Consider the following 22,288-nt stretch of genomic DNA (forward strand, 5'->3'; position numbering starts at 1 on the left):
CAACTGGATCAAAGCAATGGAATTTTTGGACCCCCTCCCTCTCGATTTGAAATGGCTTGTTTTTTTTTTTTTTTCTTGATCTCTTATATATTTTTTTTCTTTTCTTTTTGCGCTCTCTTTTCTCTCTCTTTTGTTTTGGGAATTTTTTTTCCTCTTTATTCTCTTTTGTTTTGGGAATTTTTTTTCCTCTTCCATTTTTTTCCAAGCCCAACAATTGATGATCATTGAGAGGGGGATTTAGAAAAAGTATCACTTACCTTCTTCGGACCATCATTTGGGTGGTAACTGCCAATAAAAGAAAACATTGGCCCACCCAGCTCACCTACACATGACTGTCCTGTCTGCCTGTCTGTTCCAAGTGACTGTCTGGCTGTCAGGTTCCGCCGGATTCCGAGTGAGCAGCTTGTGATGTCATAGAGGGCAGATTGTGATGTCACACAAAGGGTCCTGCCACATGAATGCCTGTCCATCTGACTGTCTACTACTACTGCTGCTGAATGGGCTCAAAACAGGAAAGCCGTCATTGCACCTGATTGTGCAAGATTCCTCCTTCTCCTCTGCAGCAGCTAGCTGATTGATTTACTCAGCAGCAGTTCGTCAGGGACACAGGCATGCGGCAGCAAAGAGCGAGGAGACAGCTGGCTGCTGCTGCTTGCCTGTTGGTCGTCTGCCTAGTGGGTGTGTGTCTGTTGACGCGACGTCAACAGACGGGGCGGAGCACATGCAAATTTGGCCTCCTACCCAGCTGAGGCACCCTGCCCGCCCGCCGACGACCTAATCACAAAATCAGTTGGATGGCTACTCGTCCTCCGGTCCCTGTCCAGCACTTCAAGTCCTATTCATACCTGCCGTACAGCCTGGTATCTTTCAGACTGCAACGTCAAAGAAGTGATGTGTGTGTGTTAGATGTGTCCGTGGTGCTGATCTCTTCTCCACCAGTGTTGGTGGCCGAATTCCGGTTTGCGCGCTTTGCTGGGACCCCATTCGGGTTATCGCTTCTCGGCCTTTTGGCTAAGATCAAGTGTAGTATCTGTTCTTATCAGTTTAATATCTGATACGCCCCCTATCTGGGGGCCATATATTAAATGGATTTTTAGAACAGGGAGATGGAAGAAGAGCTTGCTCTGTCCACTCCACGCATTGACCTGGTATTGCAGTACTTCCAGGACCGGTGCACCTTCCTAATCTGTTATCCAAAAAAAGACTATTTCCATTCCTGGCACTTGATTTGGAGTATCAATTGTTTGTGCACCTTTGTATTTAGAAATGCATGCATTTGCTGCTTCAAGGTTTAACCCTTGTGCATAAATACTTTCAAATCCTGCCTCAGTGTATCATTTTGTGACTATTTCTTGACTCCTTGAATTGTACTTTCTGGAATCGAGGCAGTTAATTACTTGACGTGACACTACACTTGATATCAGCATATGCGGCCTAGCCAAAAGACCGGAAGCCTGCCTAAATTAAAGGACTTATCAATCGCTGCGACCTCCCAATAAATATGCAAACGCTATGTGACTTACCTACGATCTTACCACGGAAACATCAACTGGATCAAAGCAATGGAATTTTTGGACCCCCTCCCTCTCGATTTGAAATGGCTTGTTTTTTTTTTTTTTTCTTGATCTCTTATATATTTTTTTTCTTTTCTTTTTGCGCTCTCTTTTCTCTCTCTTTTGTTTTGGGAATTTTTTTTCCTCTTTATTCTCTTTTGTTTTGGGAATTTTTTTTCCTCTTCCATTTTTTTCCAAGCCCAACAATTGATGATCATTGAGAGGGGGATTTAGAAAAAGTATCACTTACCTTCTTCGGACCATCATTTGGGTGGTAACTGCCAATAAAAGAAAACATTGGCCCACCCAGCTCACCTACACATGACTGTCCTGTCTGCCTGTCTGTTCCAAGTGACTGTCTGGCTGTCAGGTTCCGCCGGATTCCGAGTGAGCAGCTTGTGATGTCATAGAGGGCAGATTGTGATGTCACACAAAGGGTCCTGCCACATGAATGCCTGTCCATCTGACTGTCTACTACTACTGCTGCTGAATGGGCTCAAAACAGGAAAGCCGTCATTGCACCTGATTGTGCAAGATTCCTCCTTCTCCTCTGCAGCAGCTAGCTGATTGATTTACTCAGCAGCAGTTCGTCAGGGACACAGGCATGCGGCAGCAAAGAGCGAGGAGACAGCTGGCTGCTGCTGCTTGCCTGTTGGTCGTCTGCCTAGTGGGTGTGTGTCTGTTGACGCGACGTCAACAGACGGGGCGGAGCACATGCAAATTTGGCCTCCTACCCAGCTGAGGCACCCTGCCCGCCCGCCGACGACCTAATCACAAAATCAGTTGGATGGCTACTCGTCCTCCGGTCCCTGTCCAGCACTTCAAGTCCTATTCATACCTGCCGTACAGCCTGGTATCTTTCAGACTGCAACGTCAAAGAAGTGATGTGTGTGTGTTAGATGTGTCCGTGGTGCTGATCTCTTCTCCACCAGTGTTGGTGGCCGAATTCCGGTTTGCGCGCTTTGCTGGGACCCCATTCGGGTTATCGCTTCTCGGCCTTTTGGCTAAGATCAAGTGTAGTATCTGTTCTTATCAGTTTATTCTGAGAGGCAGCTCTGCTCCTTGTTTCTTGGACCGACAACGGTCCTTCTCAGGGCTACCGCTGCCAGGCCGAGAAGAGCGAATTGAGCGAAGACGTCGAGACTGCGAGGAGGAGAGGACATCGCTGAAGAGGGTTAAGCCGGAGAAGACTGAGGGTCAGACTTGCTCTGCTCTGCCCTCCGAAGCGACCGCCTGCCCCTCCGCCTCTCGACGCCGAGGAAGAAGCTCCGCCCCCGACTGCGAGGAGAAGAGGATTTCGCCTAAAGAGGAGATCAACGCACCCTAGCCACCTGGGAGAGGCAGACTTGTTTGCTCTGCCCTCTCGAAGCCTTGCAGCACTCCCGAGCTGCCTAGGAGGGTCAGACTTTTCTGCTCTGCCCTCTGAAGCCTCCACCGCTCCGGAGCCGCCGCCGAGGGTCAGACTTTCTGCTCTGCCCTCCGAAGCTCTGCAACGCTCCCCAGCCTCCGTGGAGGGTTAGACTTGCTTTGCTCTGCCCTCTGAAGCCGTGCATCGCTCTCTAGCCTCCTTGGAGGGTTAGACTTGTGTTGCTCTGCCCTCTGAAGCGTCCCCTTCATCTCCTCCTCTCGTCGCCGGAGAAGACCCTTTGCCTCGACTTCAGCTGCCCCGAGAAGCCGGAAGGATGGCCACCGCCTCCACTTCGGCCCCCCTCGCTGGGAGGAAGCCCGGGAAGAAGGGTAAGTCACCGGCCGAATGTCCGACCAGATTGGCCGGCCCTAGCTCCACTGCCCCTTCTGTGACACCACCAACGGTACCCGTCCAGGACCACTCCAAAGGCGTCCCAGCCCTGGAGCCCTGGATGAGGCAGACCGTGGTGATGAAGCTAAAGGAGGTAGATGGCCAGGTGCCGGACATGACGGTTGAGTACTTCGGCAAGAAGATGGTCCTGGAGCAAGGATTCTCTGCACCTGAAATGCTCAGCGTCCAGAGCTTCTTCAGAGGCATCTTCTACGCCACCTTTGCCTCCATCGCAATCTGCAAGAGGTATTGGGAAGCGGTGAAAGCGGCGAAGCCTGAGTCCCCTCTCTCTCGCTTTGTGGGCAACTGCCCTATACAAAGAGAGGAGAGGCGGGTGACGGTTTCAATGCGAAGCCCACACACAAACATCAAGGACATCGTCACTTTTCTCAGCAGATCCTGCACCGTCATAAAGGACCCCACAAGGATCCTTTACGAGAATGGACTCTGGACTGGAAAGTGGTCGGTGATTGTCAGGCTGCACAAGGACACTTCGTGCCCAGATGGAGTCAAGCACCTCAGACCGTGCTTCTCCCTGGGGGGAACTGCAGGACTTATCCACTATGTGGACCAGCCACGCACTTGTCGTAAGTGTGATGGAAAGGACCACTTTGGGAAGGAATGCAAGGTCCTGGCTTGCAAGATTTGTCGACTGGCCGGCCATGAGACAAAGGACTGCCCCACGAAGAAGACCTGCAACCTGTGCGGCTCAGTGGATCATGTCTACAAGGACTGTCCAAGTAGAGCAAGATCCTACGCCGCAGCAGCATCGGGTGTGATCGTCCCTCCCAAGGTGCCACCCACACCGGTGCAGAGGAAGAAGGTTCCGCAAAAGCAAGTTGGTAAGAAACCTTCCCCCACCATTCCTAACCCTCCTCCCCTCCCTCCCTCTGTGACAGCTACTCCCATCCCGGCTGCTCGCACCACCCCCCCTCCCTCACCCTCCCGACCTGTGATCCAACCCACCCTTCTTCCCACCACCCCCTCTCGCCCCCCCCCTGTCCCTCTCCTCTCCGAGGAAGAGTTTCCACCACTTGCCCATGCAGGAAATGTACAGCCGAGAAGGAAGAGGAAGGAGTTAGACAGCCCAGCTGCTGACCCAGAATCTTCCAAGAAAGCGGCAGTCGAATCGGTCGAGCCAGACCAGGACTCCCTCACCCTCGAGGAGGAGATGGAGGCATATGCAGAGGTCTTCGAGGAGAGTGGGGTGCCTGAGCTTGACAGCCTCAACAACATCGACCAACTGCTCAACAACATCGAGACACCCCAGCAGGGAGATCCGGTGGCCGACCCAGAGGAAGCACCTCCCGATGGGAGTGGTAAAGTATACGTATCGCCACAGTAACCTTTTTCTCTTAACAAATGGTAGCTTTTAATCTTTTTACCATTAATGTAAGGAGCATTAAGGACAAGAACAGACGTCAAACTATTTTTTCCTTTCTTGACATTCAGAAATGTGATGTGTATATGTTGCAGGAATGCTCTCTCCCTTTCTCCAGGTCCTACAGGCACCTGGCCCGGCAGTGGTCCCATGGTCCTTCCTACTGGTCCGGTGGAGGTGAGTGTAAGTCTGCAGGGGTAGCCATTCTTATTAGGGGCAGCCTCTTCACGTTAGATTCTGTTCAGGAGTTTGTCTGCGGCAGATTACTCGTCGTAGATGGGTCCTGGGCAGGTGAGCCTATCAGGCTAATCTGCGTGTATGCTTCACCCTTTAAGAATGAGCGTTTGGAATTATTCCAGACCCTGCGGACCCAGCTCGCCACCACCAGGGCTGTAGTGATGGCCGGGGACTTCAACTGCCCGATTGAAGGGGATGGTCGAAGCACCTGCAACTCTGCGAAGCTGGACATCACGTCCAATCTGCTCAGGGAAATGGTGGCCGAAGCATCACTGCGGGACGCTGTGGGCTCCATGGGGGCTGGCTCCGTGAATTTCACGTGGAGCCGCCCCGATGGCTCCGTGCGTTCCCGCATTGACTTTGTGTTCACATCCCGGGCAGTGCAGCAGGTTAGGCATTCTATGGTTCCCTGCTTCTTCTCTGACCACAGGGCCATTCACTTCCAAGGAATTCTGGGCCATGGTTTTCCATCTGGCCCAGGCTCCTGGAAGTTGAACTGTGCCTTACTGGAAAGGGAGGAAGTACTGGCTGAGCTTAAGGATGCCTACATCACATGGAAGAATGACAAATGTTACTTTGACTGTATGTCTGATTGGTGGGAATATGCCAAATCTAACATCCGCAGTTTCTTTCAGGCTAAAGGGCGTATCCAGGCATGCGACCGTAAAAGGAACCTCAGAAAACTGCAGCGTGAGCTCCAGTCCCTGGTGGACCTCCAGCGGTGCGGCTGGGACGTGAAGGACGACCTGGACGAGACCAAAAAGAGCCTGAAAAGGCACTTTGAGGAGGAGTCCAGACGCATCGTCTTCCGTTCCAAGGTGGAGAATCTGGAGAAGGGTGAGACGTGTTCTTCTTTCTTTTTCAGGAAACTCCACTCTGGCCATACGCCCCTGACAGAGCTGCGTGATGAGAATGGCATCCCCAGACAGGGGAAGGAGGGCGTGATGAAGGTCGTTCGCGACTACTACAGCGACCTCTACTCCCCTAAGACTACAGACACAGATGAGGCGGATAAGTTCCTGTCAGGTATCACTAACTCTATTGATCCTGCAGGTAAATCAGCCATGGACGCTCCCCTGGCGTTGGAGGAGGTGCTCTCTGCCGCTAAATCCTTTAGGCAGGGCAGGACTCCGGGCAGTGATGGTCTCCCAGCAGAGCTCTATGTTGCGCTGTGGGATCTCATTGGCCCGGACCTGCTCGAGCTGTACGAGGAGATGGTGGTGGAGGGCAAAATGCCTCCTTCGCTGAGGGAAGGAATGATCACGATCTTGTATAAGCGTAAGGGGGAGAGATGTGACCTGAAAAACTGGCGTCCCATCTCTCTTCTGAACGTGGACTACAAAATCCTCGCCAAGGTACTGGCCAACCGGCTGAAGGCTGTCATTGGGCAGATCGTTCACCCAGACCAAACCTGCGCCATTCCCGGCCGCAGAATCGCAGACAGCCTTGCCCTCCTCAGAGACACGGTCCATTACGTGAAAGACCGTAATGTGTGCACGGCCCTGATCAGTCTTGATCAGGAAAAGGCCTTTGACCGTGTCTCCCATGAGCTGATGGGCAAGGTACTGCGTAAATTTGGTCTTGGTGAGCTATTCTGTTCGTATGTTAACCTGATGTACCTTGACATTTACAGCTCGGTGTTGGTGAACGGCTGGAAGACTGACCCCTTCTCAGTTATGTCTGGGGTCAGACAAGGCTGCCCTCTTTCACCTCTTCTTTTTGTTTGTGTTATAGAGCTCTTCGCTGTATCCATCAGGCAAAATCAAGAGATCAGAGGGATCACCGCACCGGGTCCAGACCACCCAGAGGCCAAGTGTTCGCTGTACATGGATGACGTCACGGTGTTCTGCGCAGACCAGAGATCGGTGACGGCACTCGTCCAGACCTGCGAAAACTTCGGCCGTGCTTCAGGAGCAAGGGTCAACCTTGGGAAGTCAGAGGCTATGCTCTTCGGAAAGTGGCACCTGTCATCCTCCACTCCATTCCCATTCACGGTAAAACCAGACCTCATCAAGATCCTTGGTGTCTGGTTCGGGGGAGATGGAGCGGCCCTGAAGTGCTGGGATGAAAGACTTGCGACAATGCGTCAGAAACTGGGATTGTGGAGTCTCAGAGACCTTACCATCGAAGGGAAAACACTTGTGCTGCGGAATGAGATTCTTCCTGTTCTTCAGTACACCGCCCAGGCCTGGCCACCTCTGGCGGCGATCTGCAAGGCCATCACACGGGCTGTTTTCCACTTCATCTGGGGCTCCAAAATGGACAGAGTCAAGCGGATTGTTATGTACAAAGATCCCCTCAAAGGTGGCAAAGGCATTCCAGACATTCCAACTATGCTGAGAGCCTTCTTTGCATGTAACTGTATCCGCAGAACTTTGATTGACAATTGTGCCGGCTCTGCGGGGAACTCCATGTCCCGCTTCTTCCTCCTACCTATGTGGAGGACCCTTAAATGGGACAAGTGGGACAGCTCCATCCCTTACAACTGGACTACTCCATGGTTCTACCTGGATGTGTCCAAGTTTGTGAGGGAGCACCAACTGGAGGGATTGAAACCCGACTTGTGGAAACCTAAAAATGTCCACAAGCTCATCAGAGCCAAAGACGTCATGGAACCGATTTCAGGGCTCCCTTCAGCAACTGCCAAGTTTGTCTGGGAGTATGTGGCCTCCAAAAGGCTCACAAATAGACATAAAGACATGTCATGGATGGCCATTCAGGGCGGCTTGCCTCACCGGTCATTCATGCACTCCCGAAACTTGTGTAGGTATAGACATTGTCCCTGGTGCCTTGTGCATGAAGAAACCTCCATGCACATCTTCTGGGACTGCACCTACGCACAGTTGTTGTTGGATGCCCTAGAGACTGAATTCAAGGACTCCGTGCCCAGGAACTGTCTTTCATACCTTTCGGTATTGTATGGACTATTCCCGGGTACCCACACATATGGGGCGACCCAGGAAGCCTGGCGCCTTATAAACTGTGTTAAGGACGCTTTGTGGTTTGCCAGAAATCGTCTCATATTGCGGAGGGAGAGAATGTCCGTTCAGGACTGCCGCAGGCTGGTTCACAGCCTGCTCAGAGACTATTCCATTCGGGATAGCCCTGAGGAGGAAGAGGACTAAACCCCTTTTCTTCTGGTCCTTTCCCCTTGTTTGGACTGTTTTATAAGACTTTGGGACCGTGGCCCCTTCCCCCTCACTTCACAATGTCTGTTGTTTTGTTGATGTATTTCTATTTATTGCCCTCCCCTTATATGTGTCTGTCTGGTCAATAAAGCTTCGGGCACGTGATTCCTCCCCCCTCACCCCCTACCCTCCACACCCATAGTCTTGTATACTGTAGTGTAAATGTTACCGTTAGAATGCATAGTGCATAGTATAGTCTATAGTGTGAGTTTATCTTGTGCTGTATTTTATAATATGTACTATACTGTTTGCATGTGTACTGTGTTTTGGCTGTGCTGCGACACGGTATATGTGTGATATTTGTTATCGTCTGTTTTTTGCATTCTTTATGTCAATAAAGACCTGCTTTTTCAATCAAAAAATCTGTTCTTATCAGTTTAATATCTGATACGCCCCCTATCTGGGGGCCATATATTAAATGGATTTTTAGAACAGGGAGATGGAAGAAGAGCTTGCTCTGTCCACTCCACGCATTGACCTGGTATTGCAGTACTTCCAGGACCGGTGCACCTTCCTAATCTGTTATCCAAAAAAAGACTATTTCCATTCCTGGCACTTGATTTGGAGTATCAATTGTTTGTGCACCTTTGTATTTAGAAATGCATGCATTTGCTGCTTCAAGGTTTAACCCTTGTGCATAAATACTTTCAAATCCTGCCTCAGTGTATCATTTTGTGACTATTTCTTGACTCCTTGAATTGTACTTTCTGGAATCGAGGCAGTTAATTACTTGACGTGACACTACACTTGATATCAGCATATGCGGCCTAGCCAAAAGACCGGAAGCCTGCCTAAATTAAAGGACTTATCAATCGCTGCGACCTCCCAATAAATATGCAAACGCTATGTGACTTACCTACGATCTTACCACGGAAACATCAACTGGATCAAAGCAATGGAATTTTTGGACCCCCTCCCTCTCGATTTGAAATGGCTTGTTTTTTTTTTTTTTTCTTGATCTCTTATATATTTTTTTTCTTTTCTTTTTGCGCTCTCTTTTCTCTCTCTTTTGTTTTGGGAATTTTTTTTCCTCTTTATTCTCTTTTGTTTTGGGAATTTTTTTTCCTCTTCCATTTTTTTCCAAGCCCAACAATTGATGATCATTGAGAGGGGGATTTAGAAAAAGTATCACTTACCTTCTTCGGACCATCATTTGGGTGGTAACTGCCAATAAAAGAAAACATTGGCCCACCCAGCTCACCTACACATGACTGTCCTGTCTGCCTGTCTGTTCCAAGTGACTGTCTGGCTGTCAGGTTCCGCCGGATTCCGAGTGAGCAGCTTGTGATGTCATAGAGGGCAGATTGTGATGTCACACAAAGGGTCCTGCCACATGAATGCCTGTCCATCTGACTGTCTACTACTACTGCTGCTGAATGGGCTCAAAACAGGAAAGCCGTCATTGCACCTGATTGTGCAAGATTCCTCCTTCTCCTCTGCAGCAGCTAGCTGATTGATTTACTCAGCAGCAGTTCGTCAGGGACACAGGCATGCGGCAGCAAAGAGCGAGGAGACAGCTGGCTGCTGCTGCTTGCCTGTTGGTCGTCTGCCTAGTGGGTGTGTGTCTGTTGACGCGACGTCAACAGACGGGGCGGAGCACATGCAAATTTGGCCTCCTACCCAGCTGAGGCACCCTGCCCGCCCGCCGACGACCTAATCACAAAATCAGTTGGATGGCTACTCGTCCTCCGGTCCCTGTCCAGCACTTCAAGTCCTATTCATACCTGCCGTACAGCCTGGTATCTTTCAGACTGCAACGTCAAAGAAGTGATGTGTGTGTGTTAGATGTGTCCGTGGTGCTGATCTCTTCTCCACCAGTGTTGGTGGCCGAATTCCGGTTTGCGCGCTTTGCTGGGACCCCATTCGGGTTATCGCTTCTCGGCCTTTTGGCTAAGATCAAGTGTAGTATCTGTTCTTATCAGTTTAATATCTGATACGCCCCCTATCTGGGGGCCATATATTAAATGGATTTTTAGAACAGGGAGATGGAAGAAGAGCTTGCTCTGTCCACTCCACGCATTGACCTGGTATTGCAGTACTTCCAGGACCGGTGCACCTTCCTAATCTGTTATCCAAAAAAAGACTATTTCCATTCCTGGCACTTGATTTGGAGTATCAATTGTTTGTGCACCTTTGTATTTAGAAATGCATGCATTTGCTGCTTCAAGGTTTAACCCTTGTGCATAAATACTTTCAAATCCTGCCTCAGTGTATCATTTTGTGACTATTTCTTGACTCCTTGAATTGTACTTTCTGGAATCGAGGCAGTTAATTACTTGACGTGACACTACACTTGATATCAGCATATGCGGCCTAGCCAAAAGACCGGAAGCCTGCCTAAATTAAAGGACTTATCAATCGCTGCGACCTCCCAATAAATATGCAAACGCTATGTGACTTACCTACGATCTTACCACGGAAACATCAACTGGATCAAAGCAATGGAATTTTTGGACCCCCTCCCTCTCGATTTGAAATGGCTTGTTTTTTTTTTTTTTTCTTGATCTCTTATATATTTTTTTTCTTTTCTTTTTGCGCTCTCTTTTCTCTCTCTTTTGTTTTGGGAATTTTTTTTCCTCTTTATTCTCTTTTGTTTTGGGAATTTTTTTTCCTCTTCCATTTTTTTCCAAGCCCAACAATTGATGATCATTGAGAGGGGGATTTAGAAAAAGTATCACTTACCTTCTTCGGACCATCATTTGGGTGGTAACTGCCAATAAAAGAAAACATTGGCCCACCCAGCTCACCTACACATGACTGTCCTGTCTGCCTGTCTGTTCCAAGTGACTGTCTGGCTGTCAGGTTCCGCCGGATTCCGAGTGAGCAGCTTGTGATGTCATAGAGGGCAGATTGTGATGTCACACAAAGGGTCCTGCCACATGAATGCCTGTCCATCTGACTGTCTACTACTACTGCTGCTGAATGGGCTCAAAACAGGAAAGCCGTCATTGCACCTGATTGTGCAAGATTCCTCCTTCTCCTCTGCAGCAGCTAGCTGATTGATTTACTCAGCAGCAGTTCGTCAGGGACACAGGCATGCGGCAGCAAAGAGCGAGGAGACAGCTGGCTGCTGCTGCTTGCCTGTTGGTCGTCTGCCTAGTGGGTGTGTGTCTGTTGACGCGACGTCAACAGACGGGGCGGAGCACATGCAAATTTGGCCTCCTACCCAGCTGAGGCACCCTGCCCGCCCGCCGACGACCTAATCACAAAATCAGTTGGATGGCTACTCGTCCTCCGGTCCCTGTCCAGCACTTCAAGTCCTATTCATACCTGCCGTACAGCCTGGTATCTTTCAGACTGCAACGTCAAAGAAGTGATGTGTGTGTGTTAGATGTGTCCGTGGTGCTGATCTCTTCTCCACCAGTGTTGGTGGCCGAATTCCGGTTTGCGCGCTTTGCTGGGACCCCATTCGGGTTATCGCTTCTCGGCCTTTTGGCTAAGATCAAGTGTAGTATCTGTTCTTATCAGTTTAATATCTGATACGCCCCCTATCTGGGGGCCATATATTAAATGGATTTTTAGAACAGGGAGATGGAAGAAGAGCTTGCTCTGTCCACTCCACGCATTGACCTGGTATTGCAGTACTTCCAGGACCGGTGCACCTTCCTAATCTGTTATCCAAAAAAAGACTATTTCCATTCCTGGCACTTGATTTGGAGTATCAATTGTTTGTGCACCTTTGTATTTAGAAATGCATGCATTTGCTGCTTCAAGGTTTAACCCTTGTGCATAAATACTTTCAAATCCTGCCTCAGTGTATCATTTTGTGACTATTTCTTGACTCCTTGAATTGTACTTTCTGGAATCGAGGCAGTTAATTACTTGACGTGACACTACACTTGATATCAGCATATGCGGCCTAGCCAAAAGACCGGAAGCCTGCCTAAATTAAAGGACTTATCAATCGCTGCGACCTCCCAATAAATATGCAAACGCTATGTGACTTACCTACGATCTTACCACGGAAACATCAACTGGATCAAAGCAATGGAATTTTTGGACCCCCTCCCTCTCGATTTGAAATGGCTTGTTTTTTTTTTTTTTTCTTGATCTCTTATATATTTTTTTTCTTTTCTTTTTGCGCTCTCTTTTCTCTCTCTTTTGTTTTGGGAATTTTTTTTCCTCTTTATTCTCTTTTGTTTTGGGAATTTTTTTTCCTCTTCCATTTTTTTCCAAGCCCAACAATTGATGATCATTGAGAGGGGGATTTAGAAAAAGTATCACTTACCTTCTTCGGACCATCATTTGGGTGGTAACTGCCAATAAAAGAAAACATTGGCCCACCCAGCTCACCTACACATGACTGTCCTGTCTGCCTGTCTGTTCCAAGTGACTGTCTGGCTGTCAGGTTCCGCCGGATTCCGAGTGAGCAGCTTGTGATGTCATAGAGGGCAGATTGTGATGTCACACAAAGGGTCCTGCCACATGAATGCCTGTCCATCTGACTGTCTACTACTACTGCTGCTGAATGGGCTCAAAACAGGAAAGCCGTCATTGCACCTGATTGTGCAAGATTCCTCCTTCTCCTCTGCAGCAGCTAGCTGATTGATTTACTCAGCAGCAGTTCGTCAGGGACACAGGCATGCGGCAGCAAAGAGCGAGGAGACAGCTGGCTGCTGCTGCTTGCCTGTTGGTCGTCTGCCTAGTGGGTGTGTGTCTGTTGACGCGACGTCAACAGACGGGGCGGAGCACATGCAAATTTGGCCTCCTACCCAGCTGAGGCACCCTGCCCGCCCGCCGACGACCTAATCACAAAATCAGTTGGATGGCTACTCGTCCTCCGGTCCCTGTCCAGCACTTCAAGTCCTATTCATACCTGCCGTACAGCCTGGTATCTTTCAGACTGCAACGTCAAAGAAGTGATGTGTGTGTGTTAGATGTGTCCGTGGTGCTGATCTCTTCTCCACCAGTGTTGGTGGCCGAATTCCGGTTTGCGCGCTTTGCTGGGACCCCATTCGGGTTATCGCTTCTCGGCCTTTTGGCTAAGATCAAGTGTAGTATCTGTTCTTATCAGTTTAATATCTGATACGCCCCCTATCTGGGGGCCATATATTAAATGGATTTTTAGAACAGGGAGATGGAAGAAGAGCTTGCTCTGTCCACTCCACGCATTGACCTGGTATTGCAGTACTTCCAGGACCGGTGCACCTTCCTAATCTGTTATCCAAAAAAAGACTATTTCCATTCCTGGCACTTGATTTGGAGTATCAATTGTTTGTGCACCTTTGTATTTAGAAATGCATGCATTTGCTGCTTCAAGGTTTAACCCTTGTGCATAAATACTTTCAAATCCTGCCTCAGTGTATCATTTTGTGACTATTTCTTGACTCCTTGAATTGTACTTTCTGGAATCGAGGCAGTTAATTACTTGACGTGACACTACACTTGATATCAGCATATGCGGCCTAGCCAAAAGACCGGAAGCCTGCCTAAATTAAAGGACTTATCAATCGCTGCGACCTCCCAATAAATATGCAAACGCTATGTGACTTACCTACGATCTTACCACGGAAACATCAACTGGATCAAAGCAATGGAATTTTTGGACCCCCTCCCTCTCGATTTGAAATGGCTTGTTTTTTTTTTTTTTTCTTGATCTCTTATATATTTTTTTTCTTTTCTTTTTGCGCTCTCTTTTCTCTCTCTTTTGTTTTGGGAATTTTTTTTCCTCTTTATTCTCTTTTGTTTTGGGAATTTTTTTTCCTCTTCCATTTTTTTCCAAGCCCAACAATTGATGATCATTGAGAGGGGGATTTAGAAAAAGTATCACTTACCTTCTTCGGACCATCATTTGGGTGGTAACTGCCAATAAAAGAAAACATTGGCCCACCCAGCTCACCTACACATGACTGTCCTGTCTGCCTGTCTGTTCCAAGTGACTGTCTGGCTGTCAGGTTCCGCCGGATTCCGAGTGAGCAGCTTGTGATGTCATAGAGGGCAGATTGTGATGTCACACAAAGGGTCCTGCCACATGAATGCCTGTCCATCTGACTGTCTACTACTACTGCTGCTGAATGGGCTCAAAACAGGAAAGCCGTCATTGCACCTGATTGTGCAAGATTCCTCCTTCTCCTCTGCAGCAGCTAGCTGATTGATTTACTCAGCAGCAGTTCGTCAGGGACACAGGCATGCGGCAGCAAAGAGCGAGGAGACAGCTGGCTGCTGCTGCTTGCCTGTTGGTCGTCTGCCTAGTGGGTGTGTGTCTGTTGACGCGACGTCAACAGACGGGGCGGAGCACATGCAAATTTGGCCTCCTACCCAGCTGAGGCACCCTGCCCGCCCGCCGACGACCTAATCACAAAATCAGTTGGATGGCTACTCGTCCTCCGGTCCCTGTCCAGCACTTCAAGTCCTATTCATACCTGCCGTACAGCCTGGTATCTTTCAGACTGCAACGTCAAAGAAGTGATGTGTGTGTGTTAGATGTGTCCGTGGTGCTGATCTCTTCTCCACCAGTGTTGGTGGCCGAATTCCGGTTTGCGCGCTTTGCTGGGACCCCATTCGGGTTATCGCTTCTCGGCCTTTTGGCTAAGATCAAGTGTAGTATCTGTTCTTATCAGTTTAATATCTGATACGCCCCCTATCTGGGGGCCATATATTAAATGGATTTTTAGAACAGGGAGATGGAAGAAGAGCTTGCTCTGTCCACTCCACGCATTGACCTGGTATTGCAGTACTTCCAGGACCGGTGCACCTTCCTAATCTGTTATCCAAAAAAAGACTATTTCCATTCCTGGCACTTGATTTGGAGTATCAATTGTTTGTGCACCTTTGTATTTAGAAATGCATGCATTTGCTGCTTCAAGGTTTAACCCTTGTGCATAAATACTTTCAAATCCTGCCTCAGTGTATCATTTTGTGACTATTTCTTGACTCCTTGAATTGTACTTTCTGGAATCGAGGCAGTTAATTACTTGACGTGACACTACACTTGATATCAGCATATGCGGCCTAGCCAAAAGACCGGAAGCCTGCCTAAATTAAAGGACTTATCAATCGCTGCGACCTCCCAATAAATATGCAAACGCTATGTGACTTACCTACGATCTTACCACGGAAACATCAACTGGATCAAAGCAATGGAATTTTTGGACCCCCTCCCTCTCGATTTGAAATGGCTTGTTTTTTTTTTTTTTTCTTGATCTCTTATATATTTTTTTTCTTTTCTTTTTGCGCTCTCTTTTCTCTCTCTTTTGTTTTGGGAATTTTTTTTCCTCTTTATTCTCTTTTGTTTTGGGAATTTTTTTTCCTCTTCCATTTTTTTCCAAGCCCAACAATTGATGATCATTGAGAGGGGGATTTAGAAAAAGTATCACTTACCTTCTTCGGACCATCATTTGGGTGGTAACTGCCAATAAAAGAAAACATTGGCCCACCCAGCTCACCTACACATGACTGTCCTGTCTGCCTGTCTGTTCCAAGTGACTGTCTGGCTGTCAGGTTCCGCCGGATTCCGAGTGAGCAGCTTGTGATGTCATAGAGGGCAGATTGTGATGTCACACAAAGGGTCCTGCCACATGAATGCCTGTCCATCTGACTGTCTACTACTACTGCTGCTGAATGGGCTCAAAACAGGAAAGCCGTCATTGCACCTGATTGTGCAAGATTCCTCCTTCTCCTCTGCAGCAGCTAGCTGATTGATTTACTCAGCAGCAGTTCGTCAGGGACACAGGCATGCGGCAGCAAAGAGCGAGGAGACAGCTGGCTGCTGCTGCTTGCCTGTTGGTCGTCTGCCTAGTGGGTGTGTGTCTGTTGACGCGACGTCAACAGACGGGGCGGAGCACATGCAAATTTGGCCTCCTACCCAGCTGAGGCACCCTGCCCGCCCGCCGACGACCTAATCACAAAATCAGTTGGATGGCTACTCGTCCTCCGGTCCCTGTCCAGCACTTCAAGTCCTATTCATACCTGCCGTACAGCCTGGTATCTTTCAGACTGCAACGTCAAAGAAGTGATGTGTGTGTGTTAGATGTGTCCGTGGTGCTGATCTCTTCTCCACCAGTGTTGGTGGCCGAATTCCGGTTTGCGCGCTTTGCTGGGACCCCATTCGGGTTATCGCTTCTCGGCCTTTTGGCTAAGATCAAGTGTAGTATCTGTTCTTATCAGTTTAATATCTGATACGCCCCCTATCTGGGGGCCATATATTAAATGGATTTTTAGAACAGGGAGATGGAAGAAGAGCTTGCTCTGTCCACTCCACGCATTGACCTGGTATTGCAGTACTTCCAGGACCGGTGCACCTTCCTAATCTGTTATCCAAAAAAAGACTATTTCCATTCCTGGCACTTGATTTGGAGTATCAATTGTTTGTGCACCTTTGTATTTAGAAATGCATGCATTTGCTGCTTCAAGGTTTAACCCTTGTGCATAAATACTTTCAAATCCTGCCTCAGTGTATCATTTTGTGACTATTTCTTGACTCCTTGAATTGTACTTTCTGGAATCGAGGCAGTTAATTACTTGACGTGACACTACACTTGATATCAGCATATGCGGCCTAGCCAAAAGACCGGAAGCCTGCCTAAATTAAAGGACTTATCAATCGCTGCGACCTCCCAATAAATATGCAAACGCTATGTGACTTACCTACGATCTTACCACGGAAACATCAACTGGATCAAAGCAATGGAATTTTTGGACCCCCTCCCTCTCGATTTGAAATGGCTTGTTTTTTTTTTTTTTTCTTGATCTCTTATATATTTTTTTTCTTTTCTTTTTGCGCTCTCTTTTCTCTCTCTTTTGTTTTGGGAATTTTTTTTCCTCTTTATTCTCTTTTGTTTTGGGAATTTTTTTTCCTCTTCCATTTTTTTCCAAGCCCAACAATTGATGATCATTGAGAGGGGGATTTAGAAAAAGTATCACTTACCTTCTTCGGACCATCATTTGGGTGGTAACTGCCAATAAAAGAAAACATTGGCCCACCCAGCTCACCTACACATGACTGTCCTGTCTGCCTGTCTGTTCCAAGTGACTGTCTGGCTGTCAGGTTCCGCCGGATTCCGAGTGAGCAGCTTGTGATGTCATAGAGGGCAGATTGTGATGTCACACAAAGGGTCCTGCCACATGAATGCCTGTCCATCTGACTGTCTACTACTACTGCTGCTGAATGGGCTCAAAACAGGAAAGCCGTCATTGCACCTGATTGTGCAAGATTCCTCCTTCTCCTCTGCAGCAGCTAGCTGATTGATTTACTCAGCAGCAGTTCGTCAGGGACACAGGCATGCGGCAGCAAAGAGCGAGGAGACAGCTGGCTGCTGCTGCTTGCCTGTTGGTCGTCTGCCTAGTGGGTGTGTGTCTGTTGACGCGACGTCAACAGACGGGGCGGAGCACATGCAAATTTGGCCTCCTACCCAGCTGAGGCACCCTGCCCGCCCGCCGACGACCTAATCACAAAATCAGTTGGATGGCTACTCGTCCTCCGGTCCCTGTCCAGCACTTCAAGTCCTATTCATACCTGCCGTACAGCCTGGTATCTTTCAGACTGCAACGTCAAAGAAGTGATGTGTGTGTGTTAGATGTGTCCGTGGTGCTGATCTCTTCTCCACCAGTGTTGGTGGCCGAATTCCGGTTTGCGCGCTTTGCTGGGACCCCATTCGGGTTATCGCTTCTCGGCCTTTTGGCTAAGATCAAGTGTAGTATCTGTTCTTATCAGTTTAATATCTGATACGCCCCCTATCTGGGGGCCATATATTAAATGGATTTTTAGAACAGGGAGATGGAAGAAGAGCTTGCTCTGTCCACTCCACGCATTGACCTGGTATTGCAGTACTTCCAGGACCGGTGCACCTTCCTAATCTGTTATCCAAAAAAAGACTATTTCCATTCCTGGCACTTGATTTGGAGTATCAATTGTTTGTGCACCTTTGTATTTAGAAATGCATGCATTTGCTGCTTCAAGGTTTAACCCTTGTGCATAAATACTTTCAAATCCTGCCTCAGTGTATCATTTTGTGACTATTTCTTGACTCCTTGAATTGTACTTTCTGGAATCGAGGCAGTTAATTACTTGACGTGACACTACACTTGATATCAGCATATGCGGCCTAGCCAAAAGACCGGAAGCCTGCCTAAATTAAAGGACTTATCAATCGCTGCGACCTCCCAATAAATATGCAAACGCTATGTGACTTACCTACGATCTTACCACGGAAACATCAACTGGATCAAAGCAATGGAATTTTTGGACCCCCTCCCTCTCGATTTGAAATGGCTTGTTTTTTTTTTTTTTTCTTGATCTCTTATATATTTTTTTTCTTTTCTTTTTGCGCTCTCTTTTCTCTCTCTTTTGTTTTGGGAATTTTTTTTCCTCTTTATTCTCTTTTGTTTTGGGAATTTTTTTTCCTCTTCCATTTTTTTCCAAGCCCAACAATTGATGATCATTGAGAGGGGGATTTAGAAAAAGTATCACTTACCTTCTTCGGACCATCATTTGGGTGGTAACTGCCAATAAAAGAAAACATTGGCCCACCCAGCTCACCTACACATGACTGTCCTGTCTGCCTGTCTGTTCCAAGTGACTGTCTGGCTGTCAGGTTCCGCCGGATTCCGAGTGAGCAGCTTGTGATGTCATAGAGGGCAGATTGTGATGTCACACAAAGGGTCCTGCCACATGAATGCCTGTCCATCTGACTGTCTACTACTACTGCTGCTGAATGGGCTCAAAACAGGAAAGCCGTCATTGCACCTGATTGTGCAAGATTCCTCCTTCTCCTCTGCAGCAGCTAGCTGATTGATTTACTCAGCAGCAGTTCGTCAGGGACACAGGCATGCGGCAGCAAAGAGCGAGGAGACAGCTGGCTGCTGCTGCTTGCCTGTTGGTCGTCTGCCTAGTGGGTGTGTGTCTGTTGACGCGACGTCAACAGACGGGGCGGAGCACATGCAAATTTGGCCTCCTACCCAGCTGAGGCACCCTGCCCGCCCGCCGACGACCTAATCACAAAATCAGTTGGATGGCTACTCGTCCTCCGGTCCCTGTCCAGCACTTCAAGTCCTATTCATACCTGCCGTACAGCCTGGTATCTTTCAGACTGCAACGTCAAAGAAGTGATGTGTGTGTGTTAGATGTGTCCGTGGTGCTGATCTCTTCTCCACCAGTGTTGGTGGCCGAATTCCGGTTTGCGCGCTTTGCTGGGACCCCATTCGGGTTATCGCTTCTCGGCCTTTTGGCTAAGATCAAGTGTAGTATCTGTTCTTATCAGTTTAATATCTGATACGCCCCCTATCTGGGGGCCATATATTAAATGGATTTTTAGAACAGGGAGATGGAAGAAGAGCTTGCTCTGTCCACTCCACGCATTGACCTGGTATTGCAGTACTTCCAGGACCGGTGCACCTTCCTAATCTGTTATCCAAAAAAAGACTATTTCCATTCCTGGCACTTGATTTGGAGTATCAATTGTTTGTGCACCTTTGTATTTAGAAATGCATGCATTTGCTGCTTCAAGGTTTAACCCTTGTGCATAAATACTTTCAAATCCTGCCTCAGTGTATCATTTTGTGACTATTTCTTGACTCCTTGAATTGTACTTTCTGGAATCGAGGCAGTTAATTACTTGACGTGACACTACACTTGATATCAGCATATGCGGCCTAGCCAAAAGACCGGAAGCCTGCCTAAATTAAAGGACTTATCAATCGCTGCGACCTCCCAATAAATATGCAAACGCTATGTGACTTACCTACGATCTTACCACGGAAACATCAACTGGATCAAAGCAATGGAATTTTTGGACCCCCTCCCTCTCGATTTGAAATGGCTTGTTTTTTTTTTTTTTTCTTGATCTCTTATATATTTTTTTTCTTTTCTTTTTGCGCTCTCTTTTCTCTCTCTTTTGTTTTGGGAATTTTTTTTCCTCTTTATTCTCTTTTGTTTTGGGAATTTTTTTTCCTCTTCCATTTTTTTCCAAGCCCAACAATTGATGATCATTGAGAGGGGGATTTAGAAAAAGTATCACTTACCTTCTTCGGACCATCATTTGGGTGGTAACTGCCAATAAAAGAAAACATTGGCCCACCCAGCTCACCTACACATGACTGTCCTGTCTGCCTGTCTGTTCCAAGTGACTGTCTGGCTGTCAGGTTCCGCCGGATTCCGAGTGAGCAGCTTGTGATGTCATAGAGGGCAGATTGTGATGTCACACAAAGGGTCCTGCCACATGAATGCCTGTCCATCTGACTGTCTACTACTACTGCTGCTGAATGGGCTCAAAACAGGAAAGCCGTCATTGCACCTGATTGTGCAAGATTCCTCCTTCTCCTCTGCAGCAGCTAGCTGATTGATTTACTCAGCAGCAGTTCGTCAGGGACACAGGCATGCGGCAGCAAAGAGCGAGGAGACAGCTGGCTGCTGCTGCTTGCCTGTTGGTCGTCTGCCTAGTGGGTGTGTGTCTGTTGACGCGACGTCAACAGACGGGGCGGAGCACATGCAAATTTGGCCTCCTACCCAGCTGAGGCACCCTGCCCGCCCGCCGACGACCTAATCACAAAATCAGTTGGATGGCTACTCGTCCTCCGGTCCCTGTCCAGCACTTCAAGTCCTATTCATACCTGCCGTACAGCCTGGTATCTTTCAGACTGCAACGTCAAAGAAGTGATGTGTGTGTGTTAGATGTGTCCGTGGTGCTGATCTCTTCTCCACCAGTGTTGGTGGCCGAATTCCGGTTTGCGCGCTTTGCTGGGACCCCATTCGGGTTATCGCTTCTCGGCCTTTTGGCTAAGATCAAGTGTAGTATCTGTTCTTATCAGTTTAATATCTGATACGCCCCCTATCTGGGGGCCATATATTAAATGGATTTTTAGAACAGGGAGATGGAAGAAGAGCTTGCTCTGTCCACTCCACGCATTGACCTGGTATTGCAGTACTTCCAGGACCGGTGCACCTTCCTAATCTGTTATCCAAAAAAAGACTATTTCCATTCCTGGCACTTGATTTGGAGTATCAATTGTTTGTGCACCTTTGTATTTAGAAATGCATGCATTTGCTGCTTCAAGGTTTAACCCTTGTGCATAAATACTTTCAAATCCTGCCTCAGTGTATCATTTTGTGACTATTTCTTGACTCCTTGAATTGTACTTTCTGGAATCGAGGCAGTTAATTACTTGACGTGACACTACACTTGATATCAGCATATGCGGCCTAGCCAAAAGACCGGAAGCCTGCCTAAATTAAAGGACTTATCAATCGCTGCGACCTCCCAATAAATATGCAAACGCTATGTGACTTACCTACGATCTTACCACGGAAACATCAACTGGATCAAAGCAATGGAATTTTTGGACCCCCTCCCTCTCGATTTGAAATGGCTTGTTTTTTTTTTTTTTTCTTGATCTCTTATATATTTTTTTTCTTTTCTTTTTGCGCTCTCTTTTCTCTCTCTTTTGTTTTGGGAATTTTTTTTCCTCTTTATTCTCTTTTGTTTTGGGAATTTTTTTTCCTCTTCCATTTTTTTCCAAGCCCAACAATTGATGATCATTGAGAGGGGGATTTAGAAAAAGTATCACTTACCTTCTTCGGACCATCATTTGGGTGGTAACTGCCAATAAAAGAAAACATTGGCCCACCCAGCTCACCTACACATGACTGTCCTGTCTGCCTGTCTGTTCCAAGTGACTGTCTGGCTGTCAGGTTCCGCCGGATTCCGAGTGAGCAGCTTGTGATGTCATAGAGGGCAGATTGTGATGTCACACAAAGGGTCCTGCCACATGAATGCCTGTCCATCTGACTGTCTACTACTACTGCTGCTGAATGGGCTCAAAACAGGAAAGCCGTCATTGCACCTGATTGTGCAAGATTCCTCCTTCTCCTCTGCAGCAGCTAGCTGATTGATTTACTCAGCAGCAGTTCGTCAGGGACACAGGCATGCGGCAGCAAAGAGCGAGGAGACAGCTGGCTGCTGCTGCTTGCCTGTTGGTCGTCTGCCTAGTGGGTGTGTGTCTGTTGACGCGACGTCAACAGACGGGGCGGAGCACATGCAAATTTGGCCTCCTACCCAGCTGAGGCACCCTGCCCGCCCGCCGACGACCTAATCACAAAATCAGTTGGATGGCTACTCGTCCTCCGGTCCCTGTCCAGCACTTCAAGTCCTATTCATACCTGCCGTACAGCCTGGTATCTTTCAGACTGCAACGTCAA

At 48.0% G+C, this 22,288-nt stretch overlaps 1 protein-coding gene, 9 non-coding genes and 2 pseudogenes across 10 annotated transcripts; all 12 read left to right on the forward strand.

Moving 5' to 3' along the window:
- Window positions 1–991: 991 nt before the first annotated feature.
- LOC146056291 (U2 spliceosomal RNA) lies at window positions 992–1,182 on the forward strand. The gene has a single exon (XR_014469110.1). It is a non-coding gene; the product is annotated as a U2 spliceosomal RNA (small nuclear RNA).
- A 1,355-nt stretch (window positions 1,183–2,537) lies between these two features.
- On the forward strand, window positions 2,538–2,644 carry LOC146056303 (U2 spliceosomal RNA; annotated as a pseudogene).
- Window positions 2,645–3,235: 591 nt separating this feature from the next.
- On the forward strand, window positions 3,236–4,696 carry LOC146056283 (uncharacterized). The gene has a single exon (XM_083168379.1). It carries the CDS (start codon window positions 3,236–3,238, stop codon window positions 4,694–4,696), a length of 1,461 nt encoding a protein of 486 aa, XP_083024505.1.
- A 3,802-nt stretch (window positions 4,697–8,498) lies between these two features.
- Window positions 8,499–8,672, forward strand: LOC146056302 (U2 spliceosomal RNA; annotated as a pseudogene).
- A 1,355-nt stretch (window positions 8,673–10,027) lies between these two features.
- On the forward strand, window positions 10,028–10,218 carry LOC146056292 (U2 spliceosomal RNA). The gene has a single exon (XR_014469111.1). It is a non-coding gene; the product is annotated as a U2 spliceosomal RNA (small nuclear RNA).
- Window positions 10,219–11,573: 1,355 nt separating this feature from the next.
- LOC146056293 (U2 spliceosomal RNA) lies at window positions 11,574–11,764 on the forward strand. Its single transcript, XR_014469112.1, has one exon. It is a non-coding gene; the product is annotated as a U2 spliceosomal RNA (small nuclear RNA).
- Window positions 11,765–13,119: 1,355 nt separating this feature from the next.
- LOC146056294 (U2 spliceosomal RNA) lies at window positions 13,120–13,310 on the forward strand. Its single transcript, XR_014469113.1, has one exon. It is a non-coding gene; the product is annotated as a U2 spliceosomal RNA (small nuclear RNA).
- Window positions 13,311–14,665: 1,355 nt separating this feature from the next.
- LOC146056295 (U2 spliceosomal RNA) lies at window positions 14,666–14,856 on the forward strand. Its single transcript, XR_014469114.1, has one exon. It is a non-coding gene; the product is annotated as a U2 spliceosomal RNA (small nuclear RNA).
- Window positions 14,857–16,211: 1,355 nt separating this feature from the next.
- On the forward strand, window positions 16,212–16,402 carry LOC146056297 (U2 spliceosomal RNA). The gene has a single exon (XR_014469116.1). It is a non-coding gene; the product is annotated as a U2 spliceosomal RNA (small nuclear RNA).
- Window positions 16,403–17,757: 1,355 nt separating this feature from the next.
- LOC146056299 (U2 spliceosomal RNA) lies at window positions 17,758–17,948 on the forward strand. Its single transcript, XR_014469117.1, has one exon. It is a non-coding gene; the product is annotated as a U2 spliceosomal RNA (small nuclear RNA).
- A 1,355-nt stretch (window positions 17,949–19,303) lies between these two features.
- Window positions 19,304–19,494, forward strand: LOC146056300 (U2 spliceosomal RNA). Its single transcript, XR_014469118.1, has one exon. It is a non-coding gene; the product is annotated as a U2 spliceosomal RNA (small nuclear RNA).
- Window positions 19,495–20,849: 1,355 nt separating this feature from the next.
- LOC146056301 (U2 spliceosomal RNA) lies at window positions 20,850–21,040 on the forward strand. Its single transcript, XR_014469119.1, has one exon. It is a non-coding gene; the product is annotated as a U2 spliceosomal RNA (small nuclear RNA).
- Window positions 21,041–22,288: the final 1,248 nt, after the last annotated feature.

Source organism: Crinia signifera, unplaced genomic scaffold (assembly GCF_055691185.1).
Source record: "Crinia signifera unplaced genomic scaffold, ASM5569118v1 HAP2_SCAFFOLD_784, whole genome shotgun sequence".
In the NCBI taxonomy this organism is placed as follows: domain Eukaryota; kingdom Metazoa; phylum Chordata; class Amphibia; order Anura; family Myobatrachidae; genus Crinia; species Crinia signifera.

What these genes read in the sequence shown, in the direction of transcription:
- LOC146056283 (XM_083168379.1), top strand. Translation starts at nt 3,236, where the DNA reads ATGGCCACCGCCTCCACTTCGGCCCCCCTCGCTGGGAGGAAGCCCGGG.